We start from the raw sequence: 24,565 nt of genomic DNA, 5'->3' as shown, positions 1-24,565 counted from the left end.
GGGCTCCGAGCGCGCAGTGCCGCCGCGCCGCCCACTGCGCCTGCCCGGAATGTGCCGGCACCCGCCGGCGGCACCCCGCGGCGGCACCGCCACCGGCACCCCGCCCCGGCACCCACCCTGGCCAGCCCTGCCCCGGCACTCACCCACCAGCACCCTGCCCTCTGTGCCCGGACACCCGCTCTCTCCGCAAGCTGACCGTCCGGCCTCCCATGCATCCCCCAAGCTTGCCCCGCAGGCCTCCCCTCCAGCCCCCGACTCTCCAGCCAGCTCTGCCCTCCGCGCCCCGGGGCCCTCTCTCTTTGCCCAGCTCTGCCCGGGCTCTCTGCCCCTCCGCACCCTGCAGAGGTGCCTGCCCTCGCAGCCTCCCCGCTTATTCGGGGGTCCTTTTCACCAGCGCTTCCCCTCGAGCTCTCTCTCCTGAGCACCGTTCCCCAGCCTCTGTGCTAACACCCTTCCTCTTCTCCCTCCCGAATCCTTCTCCTCCGGGGTTTGTGCCAAGAGCAGATGTATCTTAAAAACCCATCAGTCATTTCTCAGCTATGTAAAAGAAGGAATGACTTTGCCTCATTTTTAAGACTAGAAAAACAAGGTAAGTCTACAAACGGGGGCACTCTTGGCTTGTATTCAGGCATGAAGTCTGTTGTTTGTGAGCTTCTTGGGGAGCAAGTGTCCGTTCGGGATTGGTCTTTCAGCATCATCCCGATCACGCACAGAAGTCAGATTCTTCAGAAGATCTTTCAGTCTCTGTGTCACATTGGTTGTGGCACTGGTGCTATTCTGCAGTTTGAATACAAAATGTGAGCTAAAACATCTTCCTCTACTTTTAAAGCCAGATTAAAAAAACAAAAACAAACGGAAGAGAAGAACTGGGAGAACAACCAGTCCTCTTCCAAAAGGGTACTGTGCATTAGATGAATAGCATGGGTTTTTTCTAAAGTTTCTATATAATTAATGCTCTGAAATAATCTTCCACACCACATACATAATAAAGGCCATATAAATCTCAGAACAAAGTCTGCATGTTCTGTGTTTTCAAGACAGTTCCTTGTTTTTTTCAAGACAGTTTCTTTCTCCCAGCTTGCACTTCAAATGGGAGAGAAATTTCTACATGCAAATAAAGCAGGGCAAAGATTGTGTCCCGGTATGTGTATAGCTCTTAGCAAGATCAAGTGCTTCTGAAAGTGTTGGTTTAGGGAACTATTCTTTCCTGAAAGAAAAGAACAGAACAGTGTTGAGAGAGCAACAAATAACCTTAGCTGTCTTGCAATGACACTGCAGGGTGATCATTAAAGCATTTTAATGTGAAATGTTACGAACTAAGGTCATTGTACCCCATTTGCAATTTTCTGTGACACACAAGGTGTCCCAGGAGTGCTGCTGCTCTTTGGGGAGCCCTGGCTCTAATGCCCCCCTAGTCCAAGAGCTTTCCTTCAAAGGGAATCATTAAAATTTCCCAGCAATTTGGCCAGAGCAGCCAGGGAAGCTGTGGCTGCTGCAAAAGGGCTGGAAGTATCCACATAAGCCAGGCCTTTAGCAATGGATGGGGAAAGGAGGTCTGTAGCAGTGTCATTTTCTAGCACCTAATGAGGGGGGTGGAGAAGGAGGTCTTCTGGAGCCAGCTGTGAAGCAGCAGCTGCTGGAAACCACGAGGGAAGGACTGCAGGAGGGGTCTGGAGTCTCCCTTGGGTACAGGCCAGCTGTGTGTTGAATGACCCAGGTGTCCGCACTGGGAAGAAGCTGGAGTTGGTCCTGCTGTGAGGACAGTGTAATGAAAGGTTTCGTGGCTTTCTGCAAAATTATACGTACTTGTATCTTCAGAAAATCTGAAAGCAACAGCTGAGAGATTTCCAAGAGTGTTTCCAGTTGATCACATTTAGTGAAACAAACATTTGAGACAATACAAGACAAAGGCAGAGTTTAGAAATACCAGCTTCTATAATAGTTATTTTCAAATGACAGGTCTTTTTATTGAACTACAACACAGCTTTTGCAGCAAATTCTACTTTAGCAGGTGAGAGGTTTAATTAGCTGTTTTTCTCTAAGCACATAGCTTTGAAGGCAGTGATAAAACCTTTACAAGCTGTATTTCTGCATCCGGGAAGTACAAGCTGGTATGTACTCTGTTATCTCTCACCTGCCAGCCTCTGACCCCTTAACGTCTTGGCACGTGTGTCTAAGCACTGCCATTAAGTCAGTTCTGAGTAATTTCTCACATTAACAGTGTAGATGACACATGCTGGAGTTGATGAAAAGGCCTTAAGAGCCAGAACCTCCTCTAAAGCACAATCCCACTGCACTGGAGAGGCCTGCAGGTGTCTGGCAGACAGAGTGACCCTGCATCCTAAGAAAGGAATGTCAGTAATGTGACTTTCTAAAGGTTAAAGTAGGATTATTTAAAAAAAAAAAAAAAAAAAAAAGAAAGGAACAAAGGAAAAAAAAAAACACGACAGAATTTTTGTCCTGCTTTCCTCTAGAACTGGTTTGTGTTGACTAAATGATACTGTGGCAACAAGCCGTCAAGCTAAAGCCCTCAAAGAAAACTGGGGCACCTCTGCCAAAGGTGCCAGGTATTCCTTCTCTGGAGGGCACATGCATAATGAACTTTTTCACAAAGAGCAAGTGTTATTTTAGGGCAGTGAGCCTTTCAGTTTATCAGGTGCTCTTCTTGTCACATAATCAAACCCCAAGGAACCCTGGAAGGCTTTTAGCAAAAAACAAATAAAATTAGAAGTCAGTGGGAGAAGAGAACACATGCCAGCATTCAAACACTTGTATTACCTAAACTGTTTTCTCAGTCTCTTGGTAGATTTAGTGAATCTTCTGCATGTTAAATAACTTGTGATGATTTGTTGTTGTAATAAATCTTATGCTGTGATACAAAAATATGCATCTTAAAATTAATGCTGACCACTTTGTCTATTGTTCCCAGGGGTACCTCATATCACAGTCATTTAATACAAAATTACAAAAAATATGGGTGTTCACTTTCAGTGAAATGGACCCAAAACTACATGATGCAATTGCAAACAAATGTTTTTTCTTCTGAATTAAGCCTGAGTGGCTGTTGGAATACGTGTCAAGGAAATGTTTAGCATCTGCATGCATACATCTGTGGGCATGGAAGCACGCCACCCTATATCAGAATTGCTCAAAGCATGAACAATTGCTTATCTCAATGGGCCAAAAAACCGATCACTTTTGTGATGTTTTGTATTTTGCCCACAAGGGGGGGTGGTTAGGGTTTTTACTTCATGAGAACTACAGGAGCATAATTCTCAGCTCGTAATGAGGAACACTGGTAGTGGTACAGCTTTGTTAGCTTGTTCCGAAATTGGTGCGCCACCACCGAAGAGCTTATGTTTTATTGTTAGATGCTGAACATGGCCTTTTAATCATATGTTGCTACTTGAAAATCATCTTCTTGAGAAGATGGAAGAGAATAAAACTGTTCTTCAGGCTTTTTGAGAAAACTCCAGATTACGCCAATATTTCCCTATGTTATACATTCCCAGAATGTGAGCTACATTGATGATAATACTTCAGTTTTTATGTAGAACTTCTGACTGGATGCAATAAAGTGGCTGAGGTGCACATATCACTGAGTTCTGCTCAGTGAAAACAACTGTTCACTGACGGGTCAACCACGTCTTGTTAACAGTTAACGACAAATTCTATAATTTGCTTCTCACACATTTAGCAGATGCAGCCTGAATACTGTAAGACTACAAGGTATTTAGAGAAGGGTTGTTGGGGTTTTTTTCTTCTCTCTCTCTGTACGCATATTAAAATTGACAGCTCAGCCTGGTACATACAAAACTACTCTTAAAATACCATTGGCTAATACCCATTAGCTATACCTCTGGACTATGCAGAACATCCTTAAAGTCATACCATAAAAATGCATGTCTAGATCTGGAGGTCTGCAGGATTTGTATTAAAGCACAATACACTTGATCATCCCGTCCGCAGTTATCTAGGACAAGGTGACAACAGTAACTCCTTATCTTAAACTGTCTTTTGTGTATCAGAGACGTGGCTTGTGAAATGCATGGCATACTTGATAAAAGATAATTGCAATGGCACGGGCTTGGACTCAACACACACATGTGCAGGATGACAGGGGAGTTGGTAGCTTCAGTGCAATCTGTAACCAGCCTAGCTATGTCCCAGTAAACAGAGATACACAGATACACCACGCTGCTGTGCTTCTGATTACAGTGTAGGAATAGTTTTAGTTCATGTTGCTTCTCAGGGTCTCTCATTATGAAAGTAAGCCTTCACTGAAAGGGCTACATTTCTAAATTTATCAAGAAACAAGCAAGGCAAGTATGCTACTGCATGGCAAACAAGTTATTCAAACTAGAACAAAAGGAAAAATCCTGTTAGAATTTACACTAGAATGATCAGTTAAGGATAAAGGCCTCTGCAGCACCACAAGGAGGTATTTTCAGTGCATGTAATTGGAATAAGTGGTACTTGAAATTACTTTGAGGGTAGAGGCTGCCCTCCCCCCTGCCTTCAGAAATGTATTTTCTGGTGTTCGATGAAGCATTGCTAGCTGTACAATTAATCAGATGCTCCCAATGGAAAAGGTACCAGGAATCTTCCCATTAATGGATCTGCTGTCTTGTGGTCTGTACAAGAAGACTTTTAAGAACAGATCTAGCTGCTCACCAAAGCAGCTAGACAGAATCCTGCTTGCTTCTTTTCTATTCAAGCATCAGATACTGGAGTATTTTGAGCTATTTCTAGGTCTTTCAAAATGGTGTTTCAGACAAATCCTTTAGCACAGACAGTGTGGCATTTGCCTTTTGATCTAACTAGGAATATATGGTTTGCTTGCTTTGCTTTCAAAATGGACCAGATGATGCCATTTTAGCATGACTCTTGAATCCAGTTTTCTGGAGATTATGTTATTTCAACTCCCTGTGTGAGGCTGTGGACACTTGCAGGTCTGAAGAAGAAATGCAGTATCAATTAGGAATAGAGCATGCACTGATATGCAAAGTAAGTGAGAAGGAATTGAAGAGTTATCACGGAGATGGCACAAGGATCATGTGAGTGCTGAAATAACAGTGAATGTGTTATCTCAGTACCTCACACATGCAGGAGGACTGAGGCTACTCATAAAGAAGCATAGTAAGAACATTATGAAAGCTCTGGTGTTTAATTGCTTAAAGCAAGAAAGTCTCTAACGGATGCAAAAAAAGGTCAGTGCTGACATCTCAGGAGGATTTAATTTCTCACAGCAAACGGCAATCTAGACTGACAAAGATCTGCTTTGTATTCAGCTCAGGTATTTGAGAAAACTTCAGTGGTGTCTCTGCTTTTGGCAATCCCTGTTGCTTGGCGTTAGGTGCCCAGAGCTTGCACTGCCTGGCAGAGGTCTGAAAGTCTGGTGGAGGTGTCAAGGGAGCATTGTACCGCATGACACCCCAGGCAGCATCTCGGCTTTGTTACTGTGCTTTGATGTTCTTATCACATGCACCGACCTGACATGGGGCACAGCCTGCAGTGTACTCTGGAGAATTATGAAGGTACAGGAGAGATAAGGGACTCCGCTCTTGCTTTCCCTACTCTCATAATCAATTTTATACTGACACTTCCAGTATAGATGAACCTGTCTGTTTCCCTCCAGAAGGCAGTGCTCTGGGGAAATTTGGAGCTGCAGGAGATGATGCCGAGCAGGGGCCGAAGAGGTATTGGAGCAGCACAGGCAGAGCAGCAGGAATGGGCACACAGCTCTTGTGCTTGCTCTGAGCATGGCTTGGGCTAACCGTGCCAAGGACTACGTCATTGCAAGACTTGTGAGTAACCACATCTTGCAATCCACGTTCGAAGTTAGATAGATCAAAGACTTATCTAGATCTTATTCCTCTAGGCATTAATACTACCTCTTAAAGTTTGTTGATGTTATATCTTTACGGTTCTTATCTCATCTAGAGCGGATGTGGGTAACCACAAACACTTTCAAAGTGGAAGCTCTTCATGGAAGTGTGGGATTTTCAGTGGTTTTCAGACTCCTGAAACATAGACTCTGTCTGTGGTGCACCAGCAAGGAAATATGTTTGTCTTGTGCAGTCTCATTGCAACACCTGAGTGTTTCCACCTCTTCCTGTACTCAACTGCCTTAATAAATAAGAAAATGCTATTATCTCTGTCTTATAGAAGAGACTGAGGAATGGCACAGCTATGACTCACTACTCATTATGACGAGAAGGTTGGCTTTGGGAGCCTTCTGCTACTAGATTAGTGACTCTTGTTTTGCTTGTGAAATGAAAAGGCAGCGGGGGGTGTGGGGAGAAAGAACTGTTGAAAGGCTGTGAAATACAGTATAAATAAAATGAATTAGACTTTAGCATTCCAGACATCTGTTCTGATTGTGCAGCTATTTGAGGTGATAAATGACCCCCACAGGTAGATCTGCATGTAGCTGTACCATAGGAACATGCAATCAATTCCCATGCTTTTGCCTGAGTAACCAGCAATTTGCTCAAGACAGAGTTTGCAAATTGGGGATTTCTGGTTAGCAGTTAGACAAAGTGTGAGACATTGCTTCTAGCCTATTGTATTGGACACTTTAATGCATTTGAAGATGTGAGCGTGTGCCTGAGCAGACTGGGCATGCTTGGTTTGCTTCTCAGTAGGAACACCTGCAGACACAGTGAGTATTTTGTTAAAGATAAAAAGGCCCCTCATACACGAGAAATCCAGCATGACTAAATGGTGTTTTGAGTCCTCTGACAATTTGTCAGACCTATTTCTTACAAAGCGAGCTGAACCCCTTTCTCTGTCTAACATCGCAGAGATCAGTTAGGCTCTAAATAGCAAGTGGCTGTGTGATGTGGCTTAGAGGGAGGATAGCAAAGCTGCATCTCTGAGCTGGCCCTGTGCCAAGCCACCTGCTTTGTAAACTCAGAGCAACTATTTCTAACATTTAGTAACATTTACTTACCCGGGCTGGTCGTGGCTGCTGCTCTGCTTCACTCCTGCCCGATGCAGAGCCACTGTACTTCCCACTCCACGTCTGCAGGCAAAATCATCATACAAACTTGGCCCAACATCAGTCTGTGAGTTTATTCAACCTCCACCCTCTCTGGTTAGAAACTCAACCGAGGGCAGCAGTCAGCAGTGTTTATGCAGGTTTGTCTGATTTTCCTGCTGTGAATCCTGGGAACAATTAGCTTTTACAGGGCAAGAGCAGAGGCTCTGGCCCAGGCAGACTGATCAGTAGATATGAATCTGTAAGCTTTAATCCTGCAGCCCACAAAAGTATCCGCAGCTAAGGTTAAATGAAGCAGACAACCACAATATTTGCAGGTGACAATGGGAGCCCTTCCCCCACCACACATGCATTTTGCACATAGGCCTCTTTTGCTGGAAAGCCAATCAATTTGCAATCACACAGTGATCGCAAAGTCCATACAATACTGCACCAAAGGATTAAACCCTTCACTCTTCAGTACCTTCTTACTGATCCTGGCTAATTTGATTCTATTAAATTTCAGCCAGATATCACCCACAGAATATTATGGGGCTGTTCCTCTTTTGACTAATAATGGCTCAGCTGTCTCTCACTGACATATTGCTGACTGAAGGCTGGTCTCTTCCATACTGCTTGTAGAAGGAATTTCCCTTAGATCCCCAAAGTAGTCATGATGCATACATGCAAAAAAAAAAAAAAAATCCATTTAAGGACCTTCAGGAGGATCAAAGCATAAAAGCAGATTCTGCTTATCAAACCCACAGCAACTGCATTAAAATGTGGGTCTACAAGCCTCTCTTTAGCGTTTCTCAATTACGGCTCCAGAGTAATTTTTGATAGATAAATATGCAGCACCTAACAAGTACAGATTACATGGTAATAGAAATGATTATTCATCCATACAGTATTCCAGCAATTGTGTAGCATTTTATTAATATAATGGGACCTCAGACATTGCTTCTGGTTTATGTTTCACCACTCCCCTTTCACATTCTGAGTCAACAGCATTAGTATCTTTGAGGCTTTTGTAAATGTTTCTTAACACATTTTAGGGTGACAACCTTACTCCTATTCCTCTTTGTTCTGCTATGGGAGATTTCTCACTGATTTTTTTTCATGCTACTAATGAGGATCTGCAGTTACTGACAGGCACTACTCGTTATTAGCTTTCAACACAGAGGTGATGCTCTGATGCATCTGGCTTAGGTGACTTTTTAACCTGAGGAGCAATCGATAATAGTTGTTGCCATAGTTACGACAGTAAACCTGAACGGTGCCAAACGGCTCGCTGGAGCGAAAACAGCCTATTTATCATGCCGCCGGCAGGCGAGGCTGCTCCGCGACCGGGAAGGGATGCCGTTTCACCGGCGCCGTGGTTGCCGCGCAGTTCTCCGTGCCACATAAACGTCGCCTCTGTTTTGCGGGACGGCCCCTGCCCCGAGCCCCCCCGGCAGCTGCCTTCTCCCGAAACACGCTGGCCCGCGCCCGCTCCCGGCCCGGCTGCAAGAGGCCCCCTGCTCCCAGGCTCCGCGCCAGGCCCTGCCACCGTGTCGGCGGGACGTCCCGGGACCGCTCCCGCTGCAGCCCCGCGGGCGGCGGCCTGCGGCTCCCCGTAGCCCCCGCGCTCGGCCCCCGCGCCCGGCCCGCGTGCCACAAACGGCCCCGCCCCCCGGCGCGCGCGCGGCCCCTCATTGGCGAGCACCGCCTCGGGGAACCACACCCCGTCGTCCCCGCCGCCGCGGATTGGTGAGGGAGGAGGCAGGGGAGAGGCGGGGCCACGCCCCTTCGCTCCACGCCGCCGCGGATTGGTGAGAACGGCCGAGAGGCGCGCAGGAACCACGCCCCCTCCGCCGGCGGCCCCTCTGTCTCCCTGCCGCGGCCCCCCCGCCCCCTGCGGGCCCGGCGGCGCCTGCGCAGTGGCGGCGGGGCGGCGGGGCGGCCCTGGCTGTTGTTATTGTGGGGCTGGTCTGCGCCGCGCGAAGATGGCGGCCGGGCAGGGGGGTGGTGGCGGCGGCGGCAACGGTGGTAACGGCAACGGAGCGGGGGGGCTGGGGATCCCCGGTCACCTCACTCTCTCCTTCTCGGCCGGGCCGCACTGGGGCGCGGCGACTCTGCCGCAGCCGCACACGGTGCGCAGCCTGGACCGGGCCCTGGAGGAGGCGGGCAGCTCGGGCATCCTCTGCCTCAGCGGGAGGAAGCTGCGCGACTTCCCCGGCAGCGGCTACGACCTCAGCGACACCACGCAAGCAGGTGGGGGGGCTCCGGCTGTGAGAGGCGGCGGGGCCTCCGGCCGAGGGGGCCTGGCCGCGGGGGTAACGTGGGGCGGGTGGGGGGCCCGGCTGTGAGGGCGGGGGGGCGTCCCCGCTGTGGTGGCAGTTGGGGGCCAGCAGTGGGCCCTGTGGTGGCAGTGGGGGGTGCGGGGGCCCTGCTGCGGTGACAGTGGAGGGGGTGTAGCGAAGGGGTCTCCTGTGGTGGCAAAGGTGAGCTGCGGGGGGTGGGGACTGTGGTGGCACTTGGGGTGGTGGCAGGGGAGCGGCCTGCTCTGGTGGCATTGGGGGGCTTGGGGTCCCCAGTGGGAGCAATGGAGAGGATGTGGGGGGGCATCCGCTGTGATGGCAGTTGGGGGGAGCGGTGGGGGGCACATGCTGTGGTGGCAATGGGGAAGATGTAGTGGGGGGGGCTGGTGTGGTGGCAATGGGGGGAAGCACTAAGGAGTCCCCGCTGCGGTGGCAGTAGGGGTGTCTTGGAGCGTGTGTGGGGGCTGCTGTGGTGGCAGTGGGGAGGAGTAGGGTGCGTGAGGGCAGTGGGGGATAGTGGGAAGGCTCCACGTTTGGAGGGGGGCGGGACAATGAGGGGGCTCCCCCTACATGCAGTAGGACGGGGGTGGGGGCTGGGGGATCTGTGGCGTGCAATGGTGGGGTGCTCCCCCTCTGCGTGCATTGGGGGGGCTGCTTCTGCTGTGTGTGCTCACGGGGCGAGCGTTCCTGCTCCGTGGTGCGTGTGGTGGGGCTGTGCCCCGGGGGGGACCTTGTTTCTGCTGTGTGCGTGCAAAGGCAGGGGTGCTCCTGAGGAGGTGGGGTGCAAGGGGCGAGGGTACCCCAGCAGCATGCGCCTGAGCGGAGTGCTGCCGCTGTGTGTGTGCAAGGGCAGGGCTCTGCGGGGAGAGGGGCACCCGCTAAACCCCGTCCGTGTGTGCATGTGCGTGCACACAGCGGGGTGTTGTGCCGTGGGAGGGTTATTGTGCTCCGTGCGTGTGTGTCTGTGATGGGGAGGGGCGCCGGCGCTCTCCGTGTGCCTGCGCCTGTGCCGCGGGGGGAGCAGGGCTGGCTGCGTGCAGTGAGGAGAGAGGTGCCCGTCTGTGCGTGCTTGTGCACTGAGGGAAGGGTTGCGCTTTCTGTGTGCGTGCAAGGGTGGGGGGCATTCACAGGGAATTAGGCGTTGTGTTCTGTGTGTCTGTCTATACGTGTCGTAGGGTTGAGGACTTGCAATTCGTGTGCATGCACGCGGTACCTGGAAGAGGGTGTGCAAGATGAGGGGAGCTATTTAGTTCGCGCTCTGGGGAATAAGAGCTCCATGCTGTGGTTGGTTTGTACCTTCAAGGGTGTCAGATCCCTTGCAGTGAAGCTTTATTACCTGGGGTATTCCAGTAGGTCCTTCCCAGCTCAGCAGGAAGGTGGTTACAAGTGCGGGTGAGAGGGATGTGTGCGTGTCTAGCAGAGTGCATGTCAGAGCTTAATGTATTCACCGTGTTGGTAAATGCTTAGATATCATGAGTGTGAGCCTGGATTTACCCAGGCTTTTTGATGAAGTAGACTTGTAGACATTTTTCTATATAGTTCCTAGGAAACAAAACTACATTTTCCACAGGGGTTCTGTTCTATTTTGGCTCATCTCTGATGTACTTCTGGATTTATTTGCTGCTGGAGTAGCTGCTGAAGATGGATAATTTTGAGTAATGTGCTAGAACAAAATATTAATGAGAGGTCTAGCATCTTTTGTTCACAAGTAGTAGTGGCTTTCCAAAACGTTTGGGTGAATTAATTCCATGGGGTTTTTTTTTTGTTTTGTTTTGTGGCTTTTCTTTCCCCATGGGTTATGAATAGCTGGCTTTATTGTTTTGAATATGAGACTGCCCATTGTGGTACCTTATCCATCTCTGACAATCCTGTACTCCTGGTCTATCAAATACTCATTCTGTTGCTCTTTGTTGTGGGCTGCATTTGTGCAGAGGGTTAAATAATGATGTACTCATTCTTCTGTGATATATTAGGTTCTGTAGGTTATAGAATTTGTGAAGGACTGATTTAAAAATCCAATTTCTGTATCCAGTACCAAGCCTGCTAATGATTTGTGGGTTATTGGCTTTTTTTTTCCTGACACATGTGATGCATCCCTATGTGCAATGCAGAATAGGGATAGGTAAAAGTGTGCTAGTTATTTCATAATGGAAGCAAAAGATTAAAATAAAAACAGGTTCCATGAAATAGCTCTTTTTCCTTGTAGTAGCATAAAACTGTATTCAGTAACATAGTAGGTCACTTCTGTGTATAAATATTCAATAACTAAAGCATTAAAAATGAAGCATTTTATATAGGCAATCAATTATTAAAAAGACTGTTCTGTATCCTGAAGCAGGTACATCAAGGATACATATTTTGTATTTGCTTCAAATTATTACTAATTGCATTTTGGGTTTAATTTTTTTGTTGTTTTATTTTGAATCGCAACATATTTGAGTAAAAGCTGTCTGCAGTGATCTTGTCTTTATCTTTTAGGATGTAGTAGAGCCCAGTCACTACCACCAGGACTGAATTTTCATCATGAAAGATTGTGTGAAAATGTTTAAGGGCAGTCTATAACAAAAATAGCCGTATTGCTTGCTGCTCTAAAAAAACTTGCTTAAATAGTTGATGTGGGTCTATGCAAGTACCATCTCGTAACAACCTTGATTTAATGTAGCACTGATTTACAAATTAATCCTGAGAAATACAAATTTTAGATGTCTTTCAGAATATGCTTGTAAGCAAAAGTTCTGTAGTCTTTATTTTGACTTAATCTGTAAAATTTTTTTGGCAAGTGCGTAAATGGTATTATGCTGGTGAATCATGGATATCCTTCACAGAGTATCAGTATGGCATAGAGCTAGATGGAGGATCAGGAACTGCCTCAGAGGCTATGGTCATTTACTTACTGGCATTTTTGTAGCAGTTATCACTGCTTCGCATTACAGTATACCCATGAATAAGGCTGTAGATTTAGGCTGAGGTATGGGAGATGGGGGGGCTGGGTCAAAAATCTTTGCTGTGTTTCACTTTCTGTTCTAAGTCAGTGACTCTCTGAAATTAGGTTCTGTGGTACTTGAAACAAATGTTTAAAAAAACAACCTCTAACAAATCTGGATGTAAATTATTTCTTTTCCATATCACAAACCTTTTTGCAGTAGGATCTACAGTGTCACTAAACCCAGAATATTCTGCCTTAACATCAATAAAATCAGCAACAGAAAGTTAGTTCTAGGATTGAAGTAAAACCACTACGGTTCTCAGTAAGGTTCAGATATGTATATACGTTAAAGCACAACTGCTGTCAATTTATCAAAAATACCCTGGGATTTTTTTGTTTAAGGTCTGGCCATGTTTTACATCTAGCTTATGTAATGGCTTGCCAGTACATAATTTGCAAATAGTGTAGCACGTTTTGGGCATCTTAAATTGTGACAAAAATTATTGCAGAGCTAAAAGCATAACAACGGTGTCTGGCTGTTTAGCTGTGACCTTATGTTTGTCATTTCTTTTCTTTTTTTTAACTGTGAATTGTCACTGCAGCTCTTTGCCCAAAAAAACCTTATTTTATTATTTCCCTGAATTTATCTTCTGGCTGTTCAAACAGATCTTGTTCTGCTGTTAAATGAACTTCTGTGGAAAAAAAAAAATCGTAGGTCATGAGATACCAAGAGGTATATCAAGAGGTATATTGAATATTCCAAACATTTTATTAACATGTGTAATTTTGCTTCTCGCTGCGTGAGCAACATTAGGCCCCCTGGCAGTTAAGTAATTGAGTATATCACTTTGATGTAATCACTGTCTGCTTAGCCGAAGAGTTGTGTGTTTTCTTTTTTTATAAAGATAAGTTCTTGTGCTATATTGCCATGCTGAACTAAGTCAACCTATGCCTTTAGCAGTTTACCCCCCTTTTTTGTGAGCACTTCTTAAAACATTAATTTAGTGAACCTGAAAGGTACTAGACTGACAGCTCAAAACCCCATTTATTTGTTCTGGATTAATATAGTGGTGCCATCAGGCTTACTTGTTTATGACTTCATCACAACAAACTTGATTCCCAATTTTTACTTCTGAGGGAACCTCCAAACAATTATACATAGGTGAATGATTGCCTGTAAATATATTAACATTGAAATTTCTCCTCTCGCCACCTGCTACCTTCTTATATGGCTGAGAAGTAACACCAGTATATTCCCAATAAGACTTCAGGATGAGCCCTCCTATCATGGCCAATAACAATCTCGGCACCACAGGCAGAGTTCCCACATTGTGATTCCTGCATGTGTCTGCTGAGGCAATGGGATGGAAAGAGACACACTTGTCATTTAAGATACTATTGCCTAGCATTACTTGCATGACTTTGTTGATTTTTTACATCATATTTCTGGCCCTTCTAAGGTATTTAGTCATTCATGTGATTATGGATTAAAATGAACAAAACCTACAGTTTAATACTGAGTGTTAATTGCATGAGAGTGTTAATTTATAATATTATTCTTCTGCCTTACAATATACATTTCTAAACCAATTATATTTTCCTGTCTGAATAAAGTTATTTTTGTTGGTGTACCAACATTAATTAAAGTGATGGCAGGTAACTGAATAGCAACACCAAATCCAATTTTCAGCTTAAGAAAATAACATTCATATATAATATATATCCTAAATCTAAATTACTTTCTAGAATCAAGTTGAAAAAGACATGGTTCTTCAGTAATGACTACTTCAGATTTGAACAAAAAGAGAAACTCGGATTATATTATTTTGCGGGGTTAGTGTTTATGCTCAGAAATGCTTCAGATCCCAAATCTGGAAGTGACACAGTTTATAAGCAAGTAATTGTGGAAATTCCCCTACAGTGGTTTCTTAGGCTATCCAGTGTTTGGGCTAAGGGAGAATGAGTTATCTATGTTGTCTGAGGCCTTCTTGCTGAAGGCCAGTAATAAGGATACTTGCTAAAGATACTTGGTATTATAGACAAGTTAGGAAAAGTCTCAGTTCAGCAAGTCGAAGTTAAAACAACTGATTATTAGTTTGTCTGCATAAAAGGATTACATTATGAAGAATACTACTACTATCTTAATCTAATCTTTAAAAAAAAAATCCATATTAGAGCCTTATCTGAAATACCTACAAGAAATGTGCAATGTGCAATTTTTTTACTTTTTGTATTCCCATCCATCAAAACTAAATTTGCCATCATGTTGACTATTTTTGCGCCTTGGAATATCAAAAAGACTCAACTTCTGAGACGTTTTTGCTTTTGATCAATCTAAAGAACTTTTTGTGATACATATTTCTGCTTTGTCACTTATTATTTAAGGAGGAGGCAAATGTATTTAGATCACAAATTGTATTGCAAAACCTTGTGTGATAAGAAAAATGGACTAACTGTTGCTTTTTCAGATTTTTTTGCATGTGAAAAGTATCTTCTCATTGTACTGGTGAAGCTTTGTTGGAGCTGATTCAAAAAGTATGTATTCATTTTACTGGCAAGGATGGCATTTAATGCTGAAAAGTGTCCTTAGCAAAAAGGTAACTGAATCGGGACTGAAGACTAGAATTCCACATAAAATACAAAGATGCTTGCTACACTTTTTTTTGTGGTAAACTACATGACAATGTGGAGAGAATTCCGAATTCTCTGCTTTTCTGTGGCTGTTCAAAAGCCTGATTTTCATCATTCTTCCAACTAACCTGGGATTGTTTGCTGCTTGCTAGGAGAATCTGCTACCAGGTATGACAGATCTAGAGAAGGTATAGCACTTTAGGCAAGGGCGGGGGGAAAGAAAAGTCTTATTCTGTGTTGCAGAACTAAAATATTTTTTTGCTTGACAGAAATGATTATCACTAGTGTGTTCCCAAGTGTCAACATATAATTTCTCAAAAAAGGTTTTTGTAGTTACAAGGCTTGAAGGAACCCTTGCATTTCAGGTCTGTTTGTAGGCTGCTGACCAGCAGGTGTAACTGCACAATGAGCAAATCCCTGACCATCTGTGTATTAAAACAAACATCTACTTCATTTTGTCACTTTATCACTGTTTCAATAGGTGGAACCAGTACGTAGTAGACAAGAACTTGATATATTAAAGACTGACCTAGAACTAAAAGGAAGTGTTCACTTCAAATCATTACATGCAGCAATGAGTGATACTACATACTTATTTTTAAGCTAATAGAAGTGGTTACAGCCATTCTTAAATGCTGCCATGAGGTCTGGCATGAGTAGGACAGAGTCAGTGGGAGGCACCAGCAAGTAAGAACAGATGCTGAGTTGCTAGAGCAGTGGCCTTCATGTCTCAAGAGAACATGCTGTAGTTGTTGCTAGACCCTGTTCACTCTGTGCTCATGGACTGTTAGTTTACTCATTTTCTTCAGGGTTTTTTCTGCTTCACTCTTACTTCACTCGCCTTGTTTTCCAGTGTTCTTTGTCTTCCAGCAGTCTAGCCTACTTTAAAAATGTTTCTGCTTAGTTTATCCAGTGTCAAGCAATTTTATCCACACAAAAGATAAGTCATATAGTAAATACTGGTTACAGTTGATTGGTTGTAGCCTTTTGTCTCTGCCTCATGCCCATTTAGATTATAAGCTTTTCAGGGCAAAGGCCTTGGATGTATGTAAATGAGCATACAGAGGCTAACATAAGAAGCTTTACTTGGGAGTTTTTGTATGCATTTTAGGTAATCCATAACAAACCCAGACTTGCTTCCTTTACAAGTGATGATTACTTTCCCTTATATTATTTTTCTGTGAAAGAGTTAAAATAATTTGAAATTGAAGCTTGGAATTTAAAAATTTCAAAAACAACAAAGAAATTGACAGAATTAAACCAATAAGTAATGGCCAATTTAAGTGGGAGGAAGAAGCCCTGTGCTAGAATATGCAAACTTAATAAATCTTCCTGACTTGTCAGGAAAACACATTTCACTCTTTCTGGTAGTAAGCTGTTTTACGAATTATAGTCTAGACTAAATACTTAAGTGCCGTGTTGTTTAGGGAAACAAATAAGCTTCCTGTGGAATTTTCTGCTTACCATTTCAAACTACAAATACTTGTGGTGACAGGGCACCTTCAGAAGTGGAGAGGAAGGTAATCCTTGACATGTAGTAATGTCCTTTTGATTGCATAGCCAACTGGTGTGCCAATTTACCCCTTCATACACCAATTTGAGGAGTAAATTATTCCCTCCTCTTGGTGGTGTGTTCTTTATTTTTTGTTTTAATCATGCTATGCTAAAATAACTGAACACTTATATTCAAGTTGGAGCAGCATGCTGTCTTGTGTTGGAAATGCTTGGATCCTTCTCATGTGCTAACATGGTGAGGAATTCCCTGAATTCATCTGTTGGTTTTATCCCTGCATTGGTGTGCAGCAGGTCAGCACCAGCATGCCTCCCAGTTGTTCCAACCTTTAGATCAGAGCTTCTGGTTTAGTTTTTGATGAGTGCAAATTTCAGGAAAAACCTCATGTACCTGAACCAACATGTGGTGAGTGGAGATGACTTACATGAAAAACAAGAATTGCTTGAACTGAACTGCCAATTTAGACACGTTCAATGTAGATGCGTCCAGAGTAGACTAGGAGACTACTCTTCAATGAGGTTCAATGAGGATGGGCCAGAATATAGTAGTTTCCTCAAGGCTACCTTGATTTCAGAGCCCGTGTGCTGGATCTCAGTCCTTCCTCTCTGGTAGTACAAGTCTGTGAGACAACTGTTGGTCTGTTCCAGTTACAGAAACATGTATTTCACATGGAAGAACTCTGGTTCGATCTGACAGGGTGCTTTTTTTGTTTAAGTCCCTAAAGCAATGCATATATATTTTTTTTAAAAAAGATATTTTTTCTTTAGTAGTGCCGTTTAGTTTGAAAAGACAAAAACTCAGAATCTGGAAAATACAGTTTCTGGTTGCCTGTACAACCTTCCCTCTGTGTTTGATGAGAAACTTTAATTATGTGGTCATGTACAGTTTATTTGTCACTTTAACCACACAGACTGTGTATGTAACTGAAATTAGTGACATAGCTAATCATAAAGCAGGTATTTCCTTGCTCTTCAGTTGTTGGATTTAGAACCCAAACACCACTTTGTAATATGTCTTTGTAATATCTCACAAAAATAGAAGCTATTCTGTGCTCTGTCAAACACCCAGTTAAAAAACAGTAAAAACTGCTTGTAGCCACCTACAGTCTTGGGAGTGTTTTTCTTTCTTTTAGACAGCTCAAAAAAGAAACACAAGCAGAGGAGTATGAAACTGAGAAGCAATGTGAAAAGATGTTCAGCTGCTCTCTAATATGGAGCAGCCCTGTGCTAAAATATTTGATGGTGTATTGCAATGAGAAACATGGTCACTCACATTAGCACAGTCCAGTACCCTGTGTTTCACTTTAATAGCATATAAGGAGACATTGCATGTGTTAGAAGACTGAATAAATGATTGAACATGCACTGGAAGCTGTTAAGCTGGCCAAGGTAATTAATTTTCCTGGAAGATTTTTTCATCTCTCTCTAGCTATTAAACAGTGGTCACATTGATGACAAGGAAATGCCTCCTTTATACTTTTTCTGCACCTCCTCAGAAGTCCTGAGTTTCTTTTCCATGCATCTTGCAGTGTTTGTGACTGCATAAAAGCTGCAACTCTGTATCAGTGCTCTTTTTCCTTTCAGTTTCAGAAACTTCTCACTTGACACTATTATTTCCCTTACTGTCAAATTAGTGTCACATCCCTTGCAAAAGGTTCTCTTTATCTTTGCTGCTATCTCCCACTATATTCCCTAGCATTGTAGGTGCTTGGGAAGGGGTGCTGGTCCTTATTTATGTGCAGTCTCTCTGATCATGGTTATATGCAGGATTATATACTATATAATTAGAAAAAAATATACTATATAATTAGAAAAAATATAGAAAATTATATATACACTATATATTAGAACAATATTTTTCTAATATATAAATTGGATGTAACTGTATTGATATAAAAGGTCTATCTAGCCCAAGATTCTCTTTAAAAGCTAATAATAATCTTTTTAACATGTTGCTTGATAACTTCCTTTGCAGCTCTATATTTTTACCGAAAATAATGAAAATAGATTGCGTCCTCAGTTGTCTATTCCAGGCTGATTAAGCCTATTCTGTATAATCTCCTCTTATACTGAAAAATTCTCGTGTGTGCACATACTCTTTGTATATGTTGTACTGTATCTTTTTTGAGATAAGCCAGGAACAGCATGCAGTGTCACGATACGGGTATGCAATGAAATAACTTTCTATTCTCTGTTCCTAGCACTGTTTTGTGCCTTTTGACTTGAGTTGCCATTTTCAGGAAATCGAAACTTGAGTAATATGGCTGGGTGAATCTCTGTTTTGAAATGTCAGCATATTCACTTGTGAGTTACTAATTAAATGCAATCAATACATTAAAGCTAGAGAAGTATGTGAAAGTGAAATCCTCGCAAAATTGTGCCTAAGATAAATAGGAAACAACACTGGTAACGTGGAAGTAGAACTAGCTGCACATGTAACATTGCTGAAAATGCAAAATGTGTGTAAGATGTTTCCTTCAATTTTTTTTAATTCATGAGCTACTGCAGTATTGAGTGTGAAGTGCATCTACACCAATGCACGCAGCATGGGCAACAAACAGGAGGAGCTGGAAGCCTTTGTGCAGCAGGATAGCTATGACTTAGTCGCCATCACAGAAACATGGTAGGATGACTCTCATGACTGGAGTGCTGCACTGGATGGCTATAAGCTCTTCAGAAGGGATAGGCAGGGAAGGAGAGGCAGTGGGGTGGCTCTGTATGTTAGGGAGTGTTTCAATTGTATAGAGCTTGACAGTGGTGGTGATAAGGTCAAGTGCTTATGGGTAAGGATGAGGGGGAAGGCCAACAAGGCAGACATCCTGCTGGGAGTCTGCTGTAGACCACCCAACCAAGATAGATGAAGCATTCTGTAAGCGGCTGGCAATCTCACAATCACTAGCCCATGTTCTCATGGGGGACTTCAATTTGCCAGACATTTGCTGGAAATACAACACAGCAGAGAGGAAACAGTCTCGGAGGTTCGTGGAGTGTGTGGAGGATAACTTCCTGACGCAGCTGGTAAGTGAGCCTACCAGGGGAGGTGCTTCACTTGACCTGCTGTTTACAAACAGAGAAGGACTCGTGGGAGATGTCATGGTCAGAGGCCGTCTTGGGCTTAGCGACCACAATATGATAGAGTTTTCGATTCTTGGCGAAGTAAGGAGGAGGGCCAGCAAAACCGCTACTATGGACTTCCGGAGGGCAGACTTTGGCCTGTTCAGGACACTGGTTGGGAAAGTCCCACAGGAGACAATCCTGAAGGACAGAGGGGTCCGGGAAGGCTGGGCCTTCTTCAAGAAGGAAGTCTTAAAGGCACAGGAGTGGTCTGTCCCCATAGAATCATAGAATTTTTTAGGGGTTGGAAAAGACCTTTAAGATTATCCAGTCCAACCATTAACCTAACACTACCAAGTCACCACTAAACCAATTAAGGGTAGAGTAATAATGTCATGTTTCCTGGCTTGGTGGCTGGATTATTTTTTAATGAAAGTAAAAACTAGGAATCATTAAGGTTGGAAAGGACCTCTAAGATCATCAGTCCAACCATCAGCCCAACACCACCATGCCCCATGTGCCATAAGATGAGCTGGTGGGGAAGATGACCGGCCTGGCTGAACAGGGAGCTTTTGCTGGGACTCGGGGAAAAAAAGGAGAGGCTACCACCTTTGGAAGAAGGGGCAGGCAACTCAGGAAGAGTACAGGGATCTTGTTAGGTCATGCAGGGAGGAAACTAGAAAGGCAAAAGCCCAGTTAGAACTCAGTCTGGCCACTGTTGTAAGAGATAATAAAAAACGTTTTTACAAACACATTAACAACAAAAAAAGAGCCAAGGAGAATCTCCATCCTTTGTTGGATGTTGGGGGGAACATTGTCACCAAGGATGAGGAAAAGGCGGAGGTACTTAATGCCTTCTTTGCCTCTGTCTTTAATAGACAAAACAATTATCCCCAGGGTATTCAGCCCCCTGAGCTGAAATACAGGGATGGGGAGCAGAATGAAGTCCCCATAATCCAGGAGGAAGCAGTTAATGGCCCACTACGCCACCTGGATGCTCACAAGTCTATGGGGCAGATGGGATCCACCCGAGAGTACTGAGGGAGCTGGTTGAGGAGCTTTACCAAGCCACTCTCCATCATCTATCAGCGGTCCTGGTTAACAGGTGAGGTCCCTGATGACTGGAGGCTTGCCAATGTGATGCCCATCTACAAGAAGGGCCGGAAAGAGGATCCAGGGAACTACAGGCCTGTCAGCCTGACCTCGGTGCTGGGGGAGATTATGGAGCGGTTCATCTTGAGTATGCTCAACAGGCATATGCAGGTCAACCAGGGGATCAGGCCCAGCCAGCATGGGTTCATGAAAGGCAGGTCCTGCTTGACCAACCCGATCTTCTATGACCTGGTGACCTGCCTAGTGGATGCAGGAAAGGCTGTGGATGTCATCTACCTGGACTTGTAAAGCCTTTGACACAGTCTCCCACAGCATTCCCCTAAGGAAGCTGGCGGCTTGTGGCTTGGACAGGCATACTCTTTGCTGGGTAAAAAACTGGCTGGGTGGCCAAGCCCAGAGAGTTGTGGTGAATGGAGTTAAATCCAGTTGGCGACCGGTCACAAGTGGTGTACCCCAGGGCTCTGTTTTGGGGCCAGTCTTATTTAGTATCTTTATCAACGATTGAGTGCACCCTCAGTAAGTTTGCAGATGACACCAAGTTGGGTGGGAGTGTTGATCTGTTTCAGGGTAGTATGGCCCTGTAGAGGAATAGATGCAAGGAATAGATGAAGACAGACTATGCTTCTATTTTACTTAAGAGTATACACAACAGATAAAAATCAATTTAACTATTACTACATAAACTTTTAACAATAGACTTTTAAAATTTATTTAACTTTCCTTGTGATAAGGAAAGTACATTGGTCAATTTAATTTCCTGAGAGCTATAGGTGTCTGACAGGTATATCGGTTTCCTTCTTTTGCATAAGAGCTGATGGGTGCTCAGTTTGTTCTGTGTAGTCATTCACCATAGCTCTTAATATTGGAGACCAAACATGTATTTATATGTGAAATACATAGTTACATGCAAAAATAATTTTGCTGTAATTGTTGAACATTCTTTGCCAGTAAATTCTAAACATTTTTTTGTCTGTTTTGCAACTGAAGTCATTGCTTTTTGTATTGGTATGCACAATCATTCTATATTTGGATATATTTTAATTGTTTAATGCTTAATTTTGCAACCTAAGTAAATATTAAGAATTCTGATATTAGTTATTTAATTAACCAGGCTTCTTTTTTCCTTTTTCAAAGGAAAATCTTAAAACATTTCTACGTTTAACACTAGTCATGCATTAACATTAAGATTTGAACTCTGAACCTGGAGGTGGGGTGTATAGAGTTTGAGGGGAAATGCTAGAGATGCTAGAGGACATCCCTTTAGATATAAGCTTGGCAAGCTTAAGAGTTCCTTTCTCCTGAGGTTCCTGAAAATCAGGATGAAGCAGTAGTTTCAGAAACCTGGTTCTGTTTCAATTGTAATGGAAAGTGCTAGGTAGCTTATGCAAAGGACTTGTGATCAGAATCTCTGAGAAAAAAAATTCTTGACCAGTATCTCTTGCTGCCATCAAATCTAGCTTTCAGTTTCTGGCTTAATCTTGTGGGTTCCCCCTCCACCCTAATAACAGCATGGGAGCAAGGTGCTTAAAACATACTGTAGTGTAGACACAGGATACACATTAGGGTTTTTTTTTTCAGGTGAATTTAACTTGCTTGGGGGGGGGATTTCTGTGGGTATTCCCCCCCACACACACACACCGCCATAACTCTGTATTTGAAAGCTCCAGATGAAGATTTGTGTTTCATTAATGCTGCCATCAAAATTCGTGGCTGGCAGAATTAAGACCCGTTATAGGAAGCAGATAGTATTTACATACACTTGGATTTTTCAATGCATTTAGTTTTCCTCTTTACCATCATAAGAAATTGATATTTGAAATACCCAAACAGTGCTGAGATGATTATACTCCTATAATACAAACAAACTACAATTTTATATCCTGTAATTACGTAGGTTGAAAGAGATCTTCATAGGTCATCTAGGATAGTCTCCTGCCCAGAACAGGTCCAGTTAGAGCAGGTTGCTCGGGGCGTTGACCAGTTAAGTTTTGAGCATCTCCAGCGATATTTCAGTCTCTGTGAAATATGTTTTCTGAATTCTCCTAGAAGTCTCAGTTAATTTCATTTTTCTGACTGAAGAAAGTGTTGTTATATAAACAATGAAATTGGTTTCTTCCTGCTGAGTGCTATTTCTGTGGTTAGTAATGAAAGCCAGACCTCTTGCTTCCTTTCTTAGTTTCTCAACAAACTGGGCAAGGAGCCTCAAGCTTCAGTAGACTTCAAAACATATTATTTTGCTAATTTTTCTTTTTTTACATATATCATTTGTCACTTTAATATTGGGCTTACAGACTTCAGCTTAAGATCAGTAAATTCAAATAGTACCTTTGAATACCTGCTGACTCATGAACCTATTTTCCCCAGTCTTAATGCTCATGTAATTTATATAGTACTTACATGACTCTTGAAGATTAAAGCAAGATAGAAAACAAGGATATTCTTAATGATAACCTAAGAATATGATTGGTCTTTCGTGTAATGTAGATATTCACTACTGAAATACCACAACAGAAAACAGCAGCTTCAGTTTGCTAATAAACAACTACTATATACTATTTCCATGGTTTTACTTTTTTACTTCTCAGAGCAGGATTGCTAGAACAAGGAAGGAGGAAAATGTAGAACAAGTGGGTTTATTTTCTAAACTGTTTTGTTCAAACACTTGTAAGTTGTTAGCAGCTCTTCAAGGTCTTTGGAAGCTTGATACTGACAGACTAGTAAAATGAAGGATGATGTTTTCAGATGTGGATAATTCAACTTTAGTGTTAGCTCATCAATGTTTCTTTTTAATAAAATTTCTGAGTGTCTGCATTTAATTATTCCCAGTAAAGAAGATGGCAAGACTAATGATACTGCAAAAATACAGTTTTTGTAGCATTACAGACATACCTGAATGGGAGATGTACAGGCTTGGGACATTGTCCTGAGGACTAAACCAGCACTTTTTCATGGTATGGCCATGCAAACTGTCCTAGTATAACATAAAATAGGATGGGAGGTAATGAACTTAATCAGCTGCTGAGGAATTACTTGCGGAGCCACAGTCATGAACAATAACAACGCTCCAACTGAGAGATTTGGAGGGTCTTTTTCTGCTTAGCTTTGGGTTTCTGTGACTCCAATTCTGTAGCCCTGGTTCATCTGCAGCAGGTGAGAGATTCCCTCTGCTACATGTATTAAAGCTATATAATAACACTCTGGAAGTTAACCCCAGCATGCTAGGAGTCCATGGTGGGCATAGTGTAGATGAGGTGTTGGACTGCTTTGGCAAGCTGACCTGTTCTTAGTTTTGGATTCATACTTTTCTTGCTATGCTATGCTGGAATCTCCATTCCTGGCAGAAGGTGGGCAACTCATGCGCATAGGAGCTTATGGTATTAGACTCTTGTAGTCTGACTTAGGGTTTGTTTGTTTTTTGTTGTTGGAGGGTTTTTTGAGACAAATTTCACTATATTTCAAACATACATCTTTGCTTTATGGTTAATCTTAAATGCTAGGCAGCTTGGATTTAACTTTCCTTCTTCCTTGTTAGGGTGATAGGGAAATGCATACATTTACTGGCAGATTGCTTTATATTATTTTGCCATTTTAGCATCTGGAATATCTTTGTGCAACAGAACTTAATTTCTTAAATTTTATATTCTGTTTCCTGTTCCTTGAATGCTGTGGTGCAAATAATGGCCATCATTTATCATGGTTGGTTGTGAAGTTAAAGTTGTTTGAAGTCTAATGTCCTTGTGGGAGAAGGTAACACATTAGTAAAGCCTTAGTCTTGTCTGTGTTGCTGATATCACTCTTGGAACTCCATCAGATAGAATGCAAATCTTACAATTTTCTCTTTATAGGAACCTGCTCAAGGAGGGAGACTTGGCTTTCTGTTTGAGATGGGAGAAAAAGAAAGATGGGATATTTGTGTAAGAGAAGAATAGTTGCTAGGACATGTGGTCATAAGGTGGTTTTGGAGGGTTACACTAAGTAAGAATACTTGCCTGCCTGTATTTCTTCAGTACCATTGGCCTGTCAAGTAAATTAATAATCACTGTGTGG

The 24,565-nt window shown here is 43.2% G+C and overlaps 1 protein-coding gene across 1 annotated transcript in view; it reads left to right on the top strand.

Annotated features, from left to right (window-relative positions):
* Nucleotides 1–8,967: 8,967 nt before the first annotated feature.
* The window catches only part of LRCH2 (leucine rich repeats and calponin homology domain containing 2), a 55,727-nt gene continuing 40,129 nt past the window's right edge, over nt 8,968–24,565 (top strand). The window contains exon 1 of the mRNA XM_075720400.1: nt 8,968–9,235. Coding sequence (XP_075576515.1) covers nt 8,968–9,235 — 268 coding nt within the window. The remainder of the gene's footprint in view (nt 9,236–24,565) is intronic.

This window comes from Pelecanus crispus, chromosome 13 (genome assembly GCF_030463565.1).
Source record: "Pelecanus crispus isolate bPelCri1 chromosome 13, bPelCri1.pri, whole genome shotgun sequence".
Classification (NCBI taxonomy): domain Eukaryota; kingdom Metazoa; phylum Chordata; class Aves; order Pelecaniformes; family Pelecanidae; genus Pelecanus; species Pelecanus crispus.
This window is presented reverse-complemented; position numbering and strand designations above follow the sequence as displayed.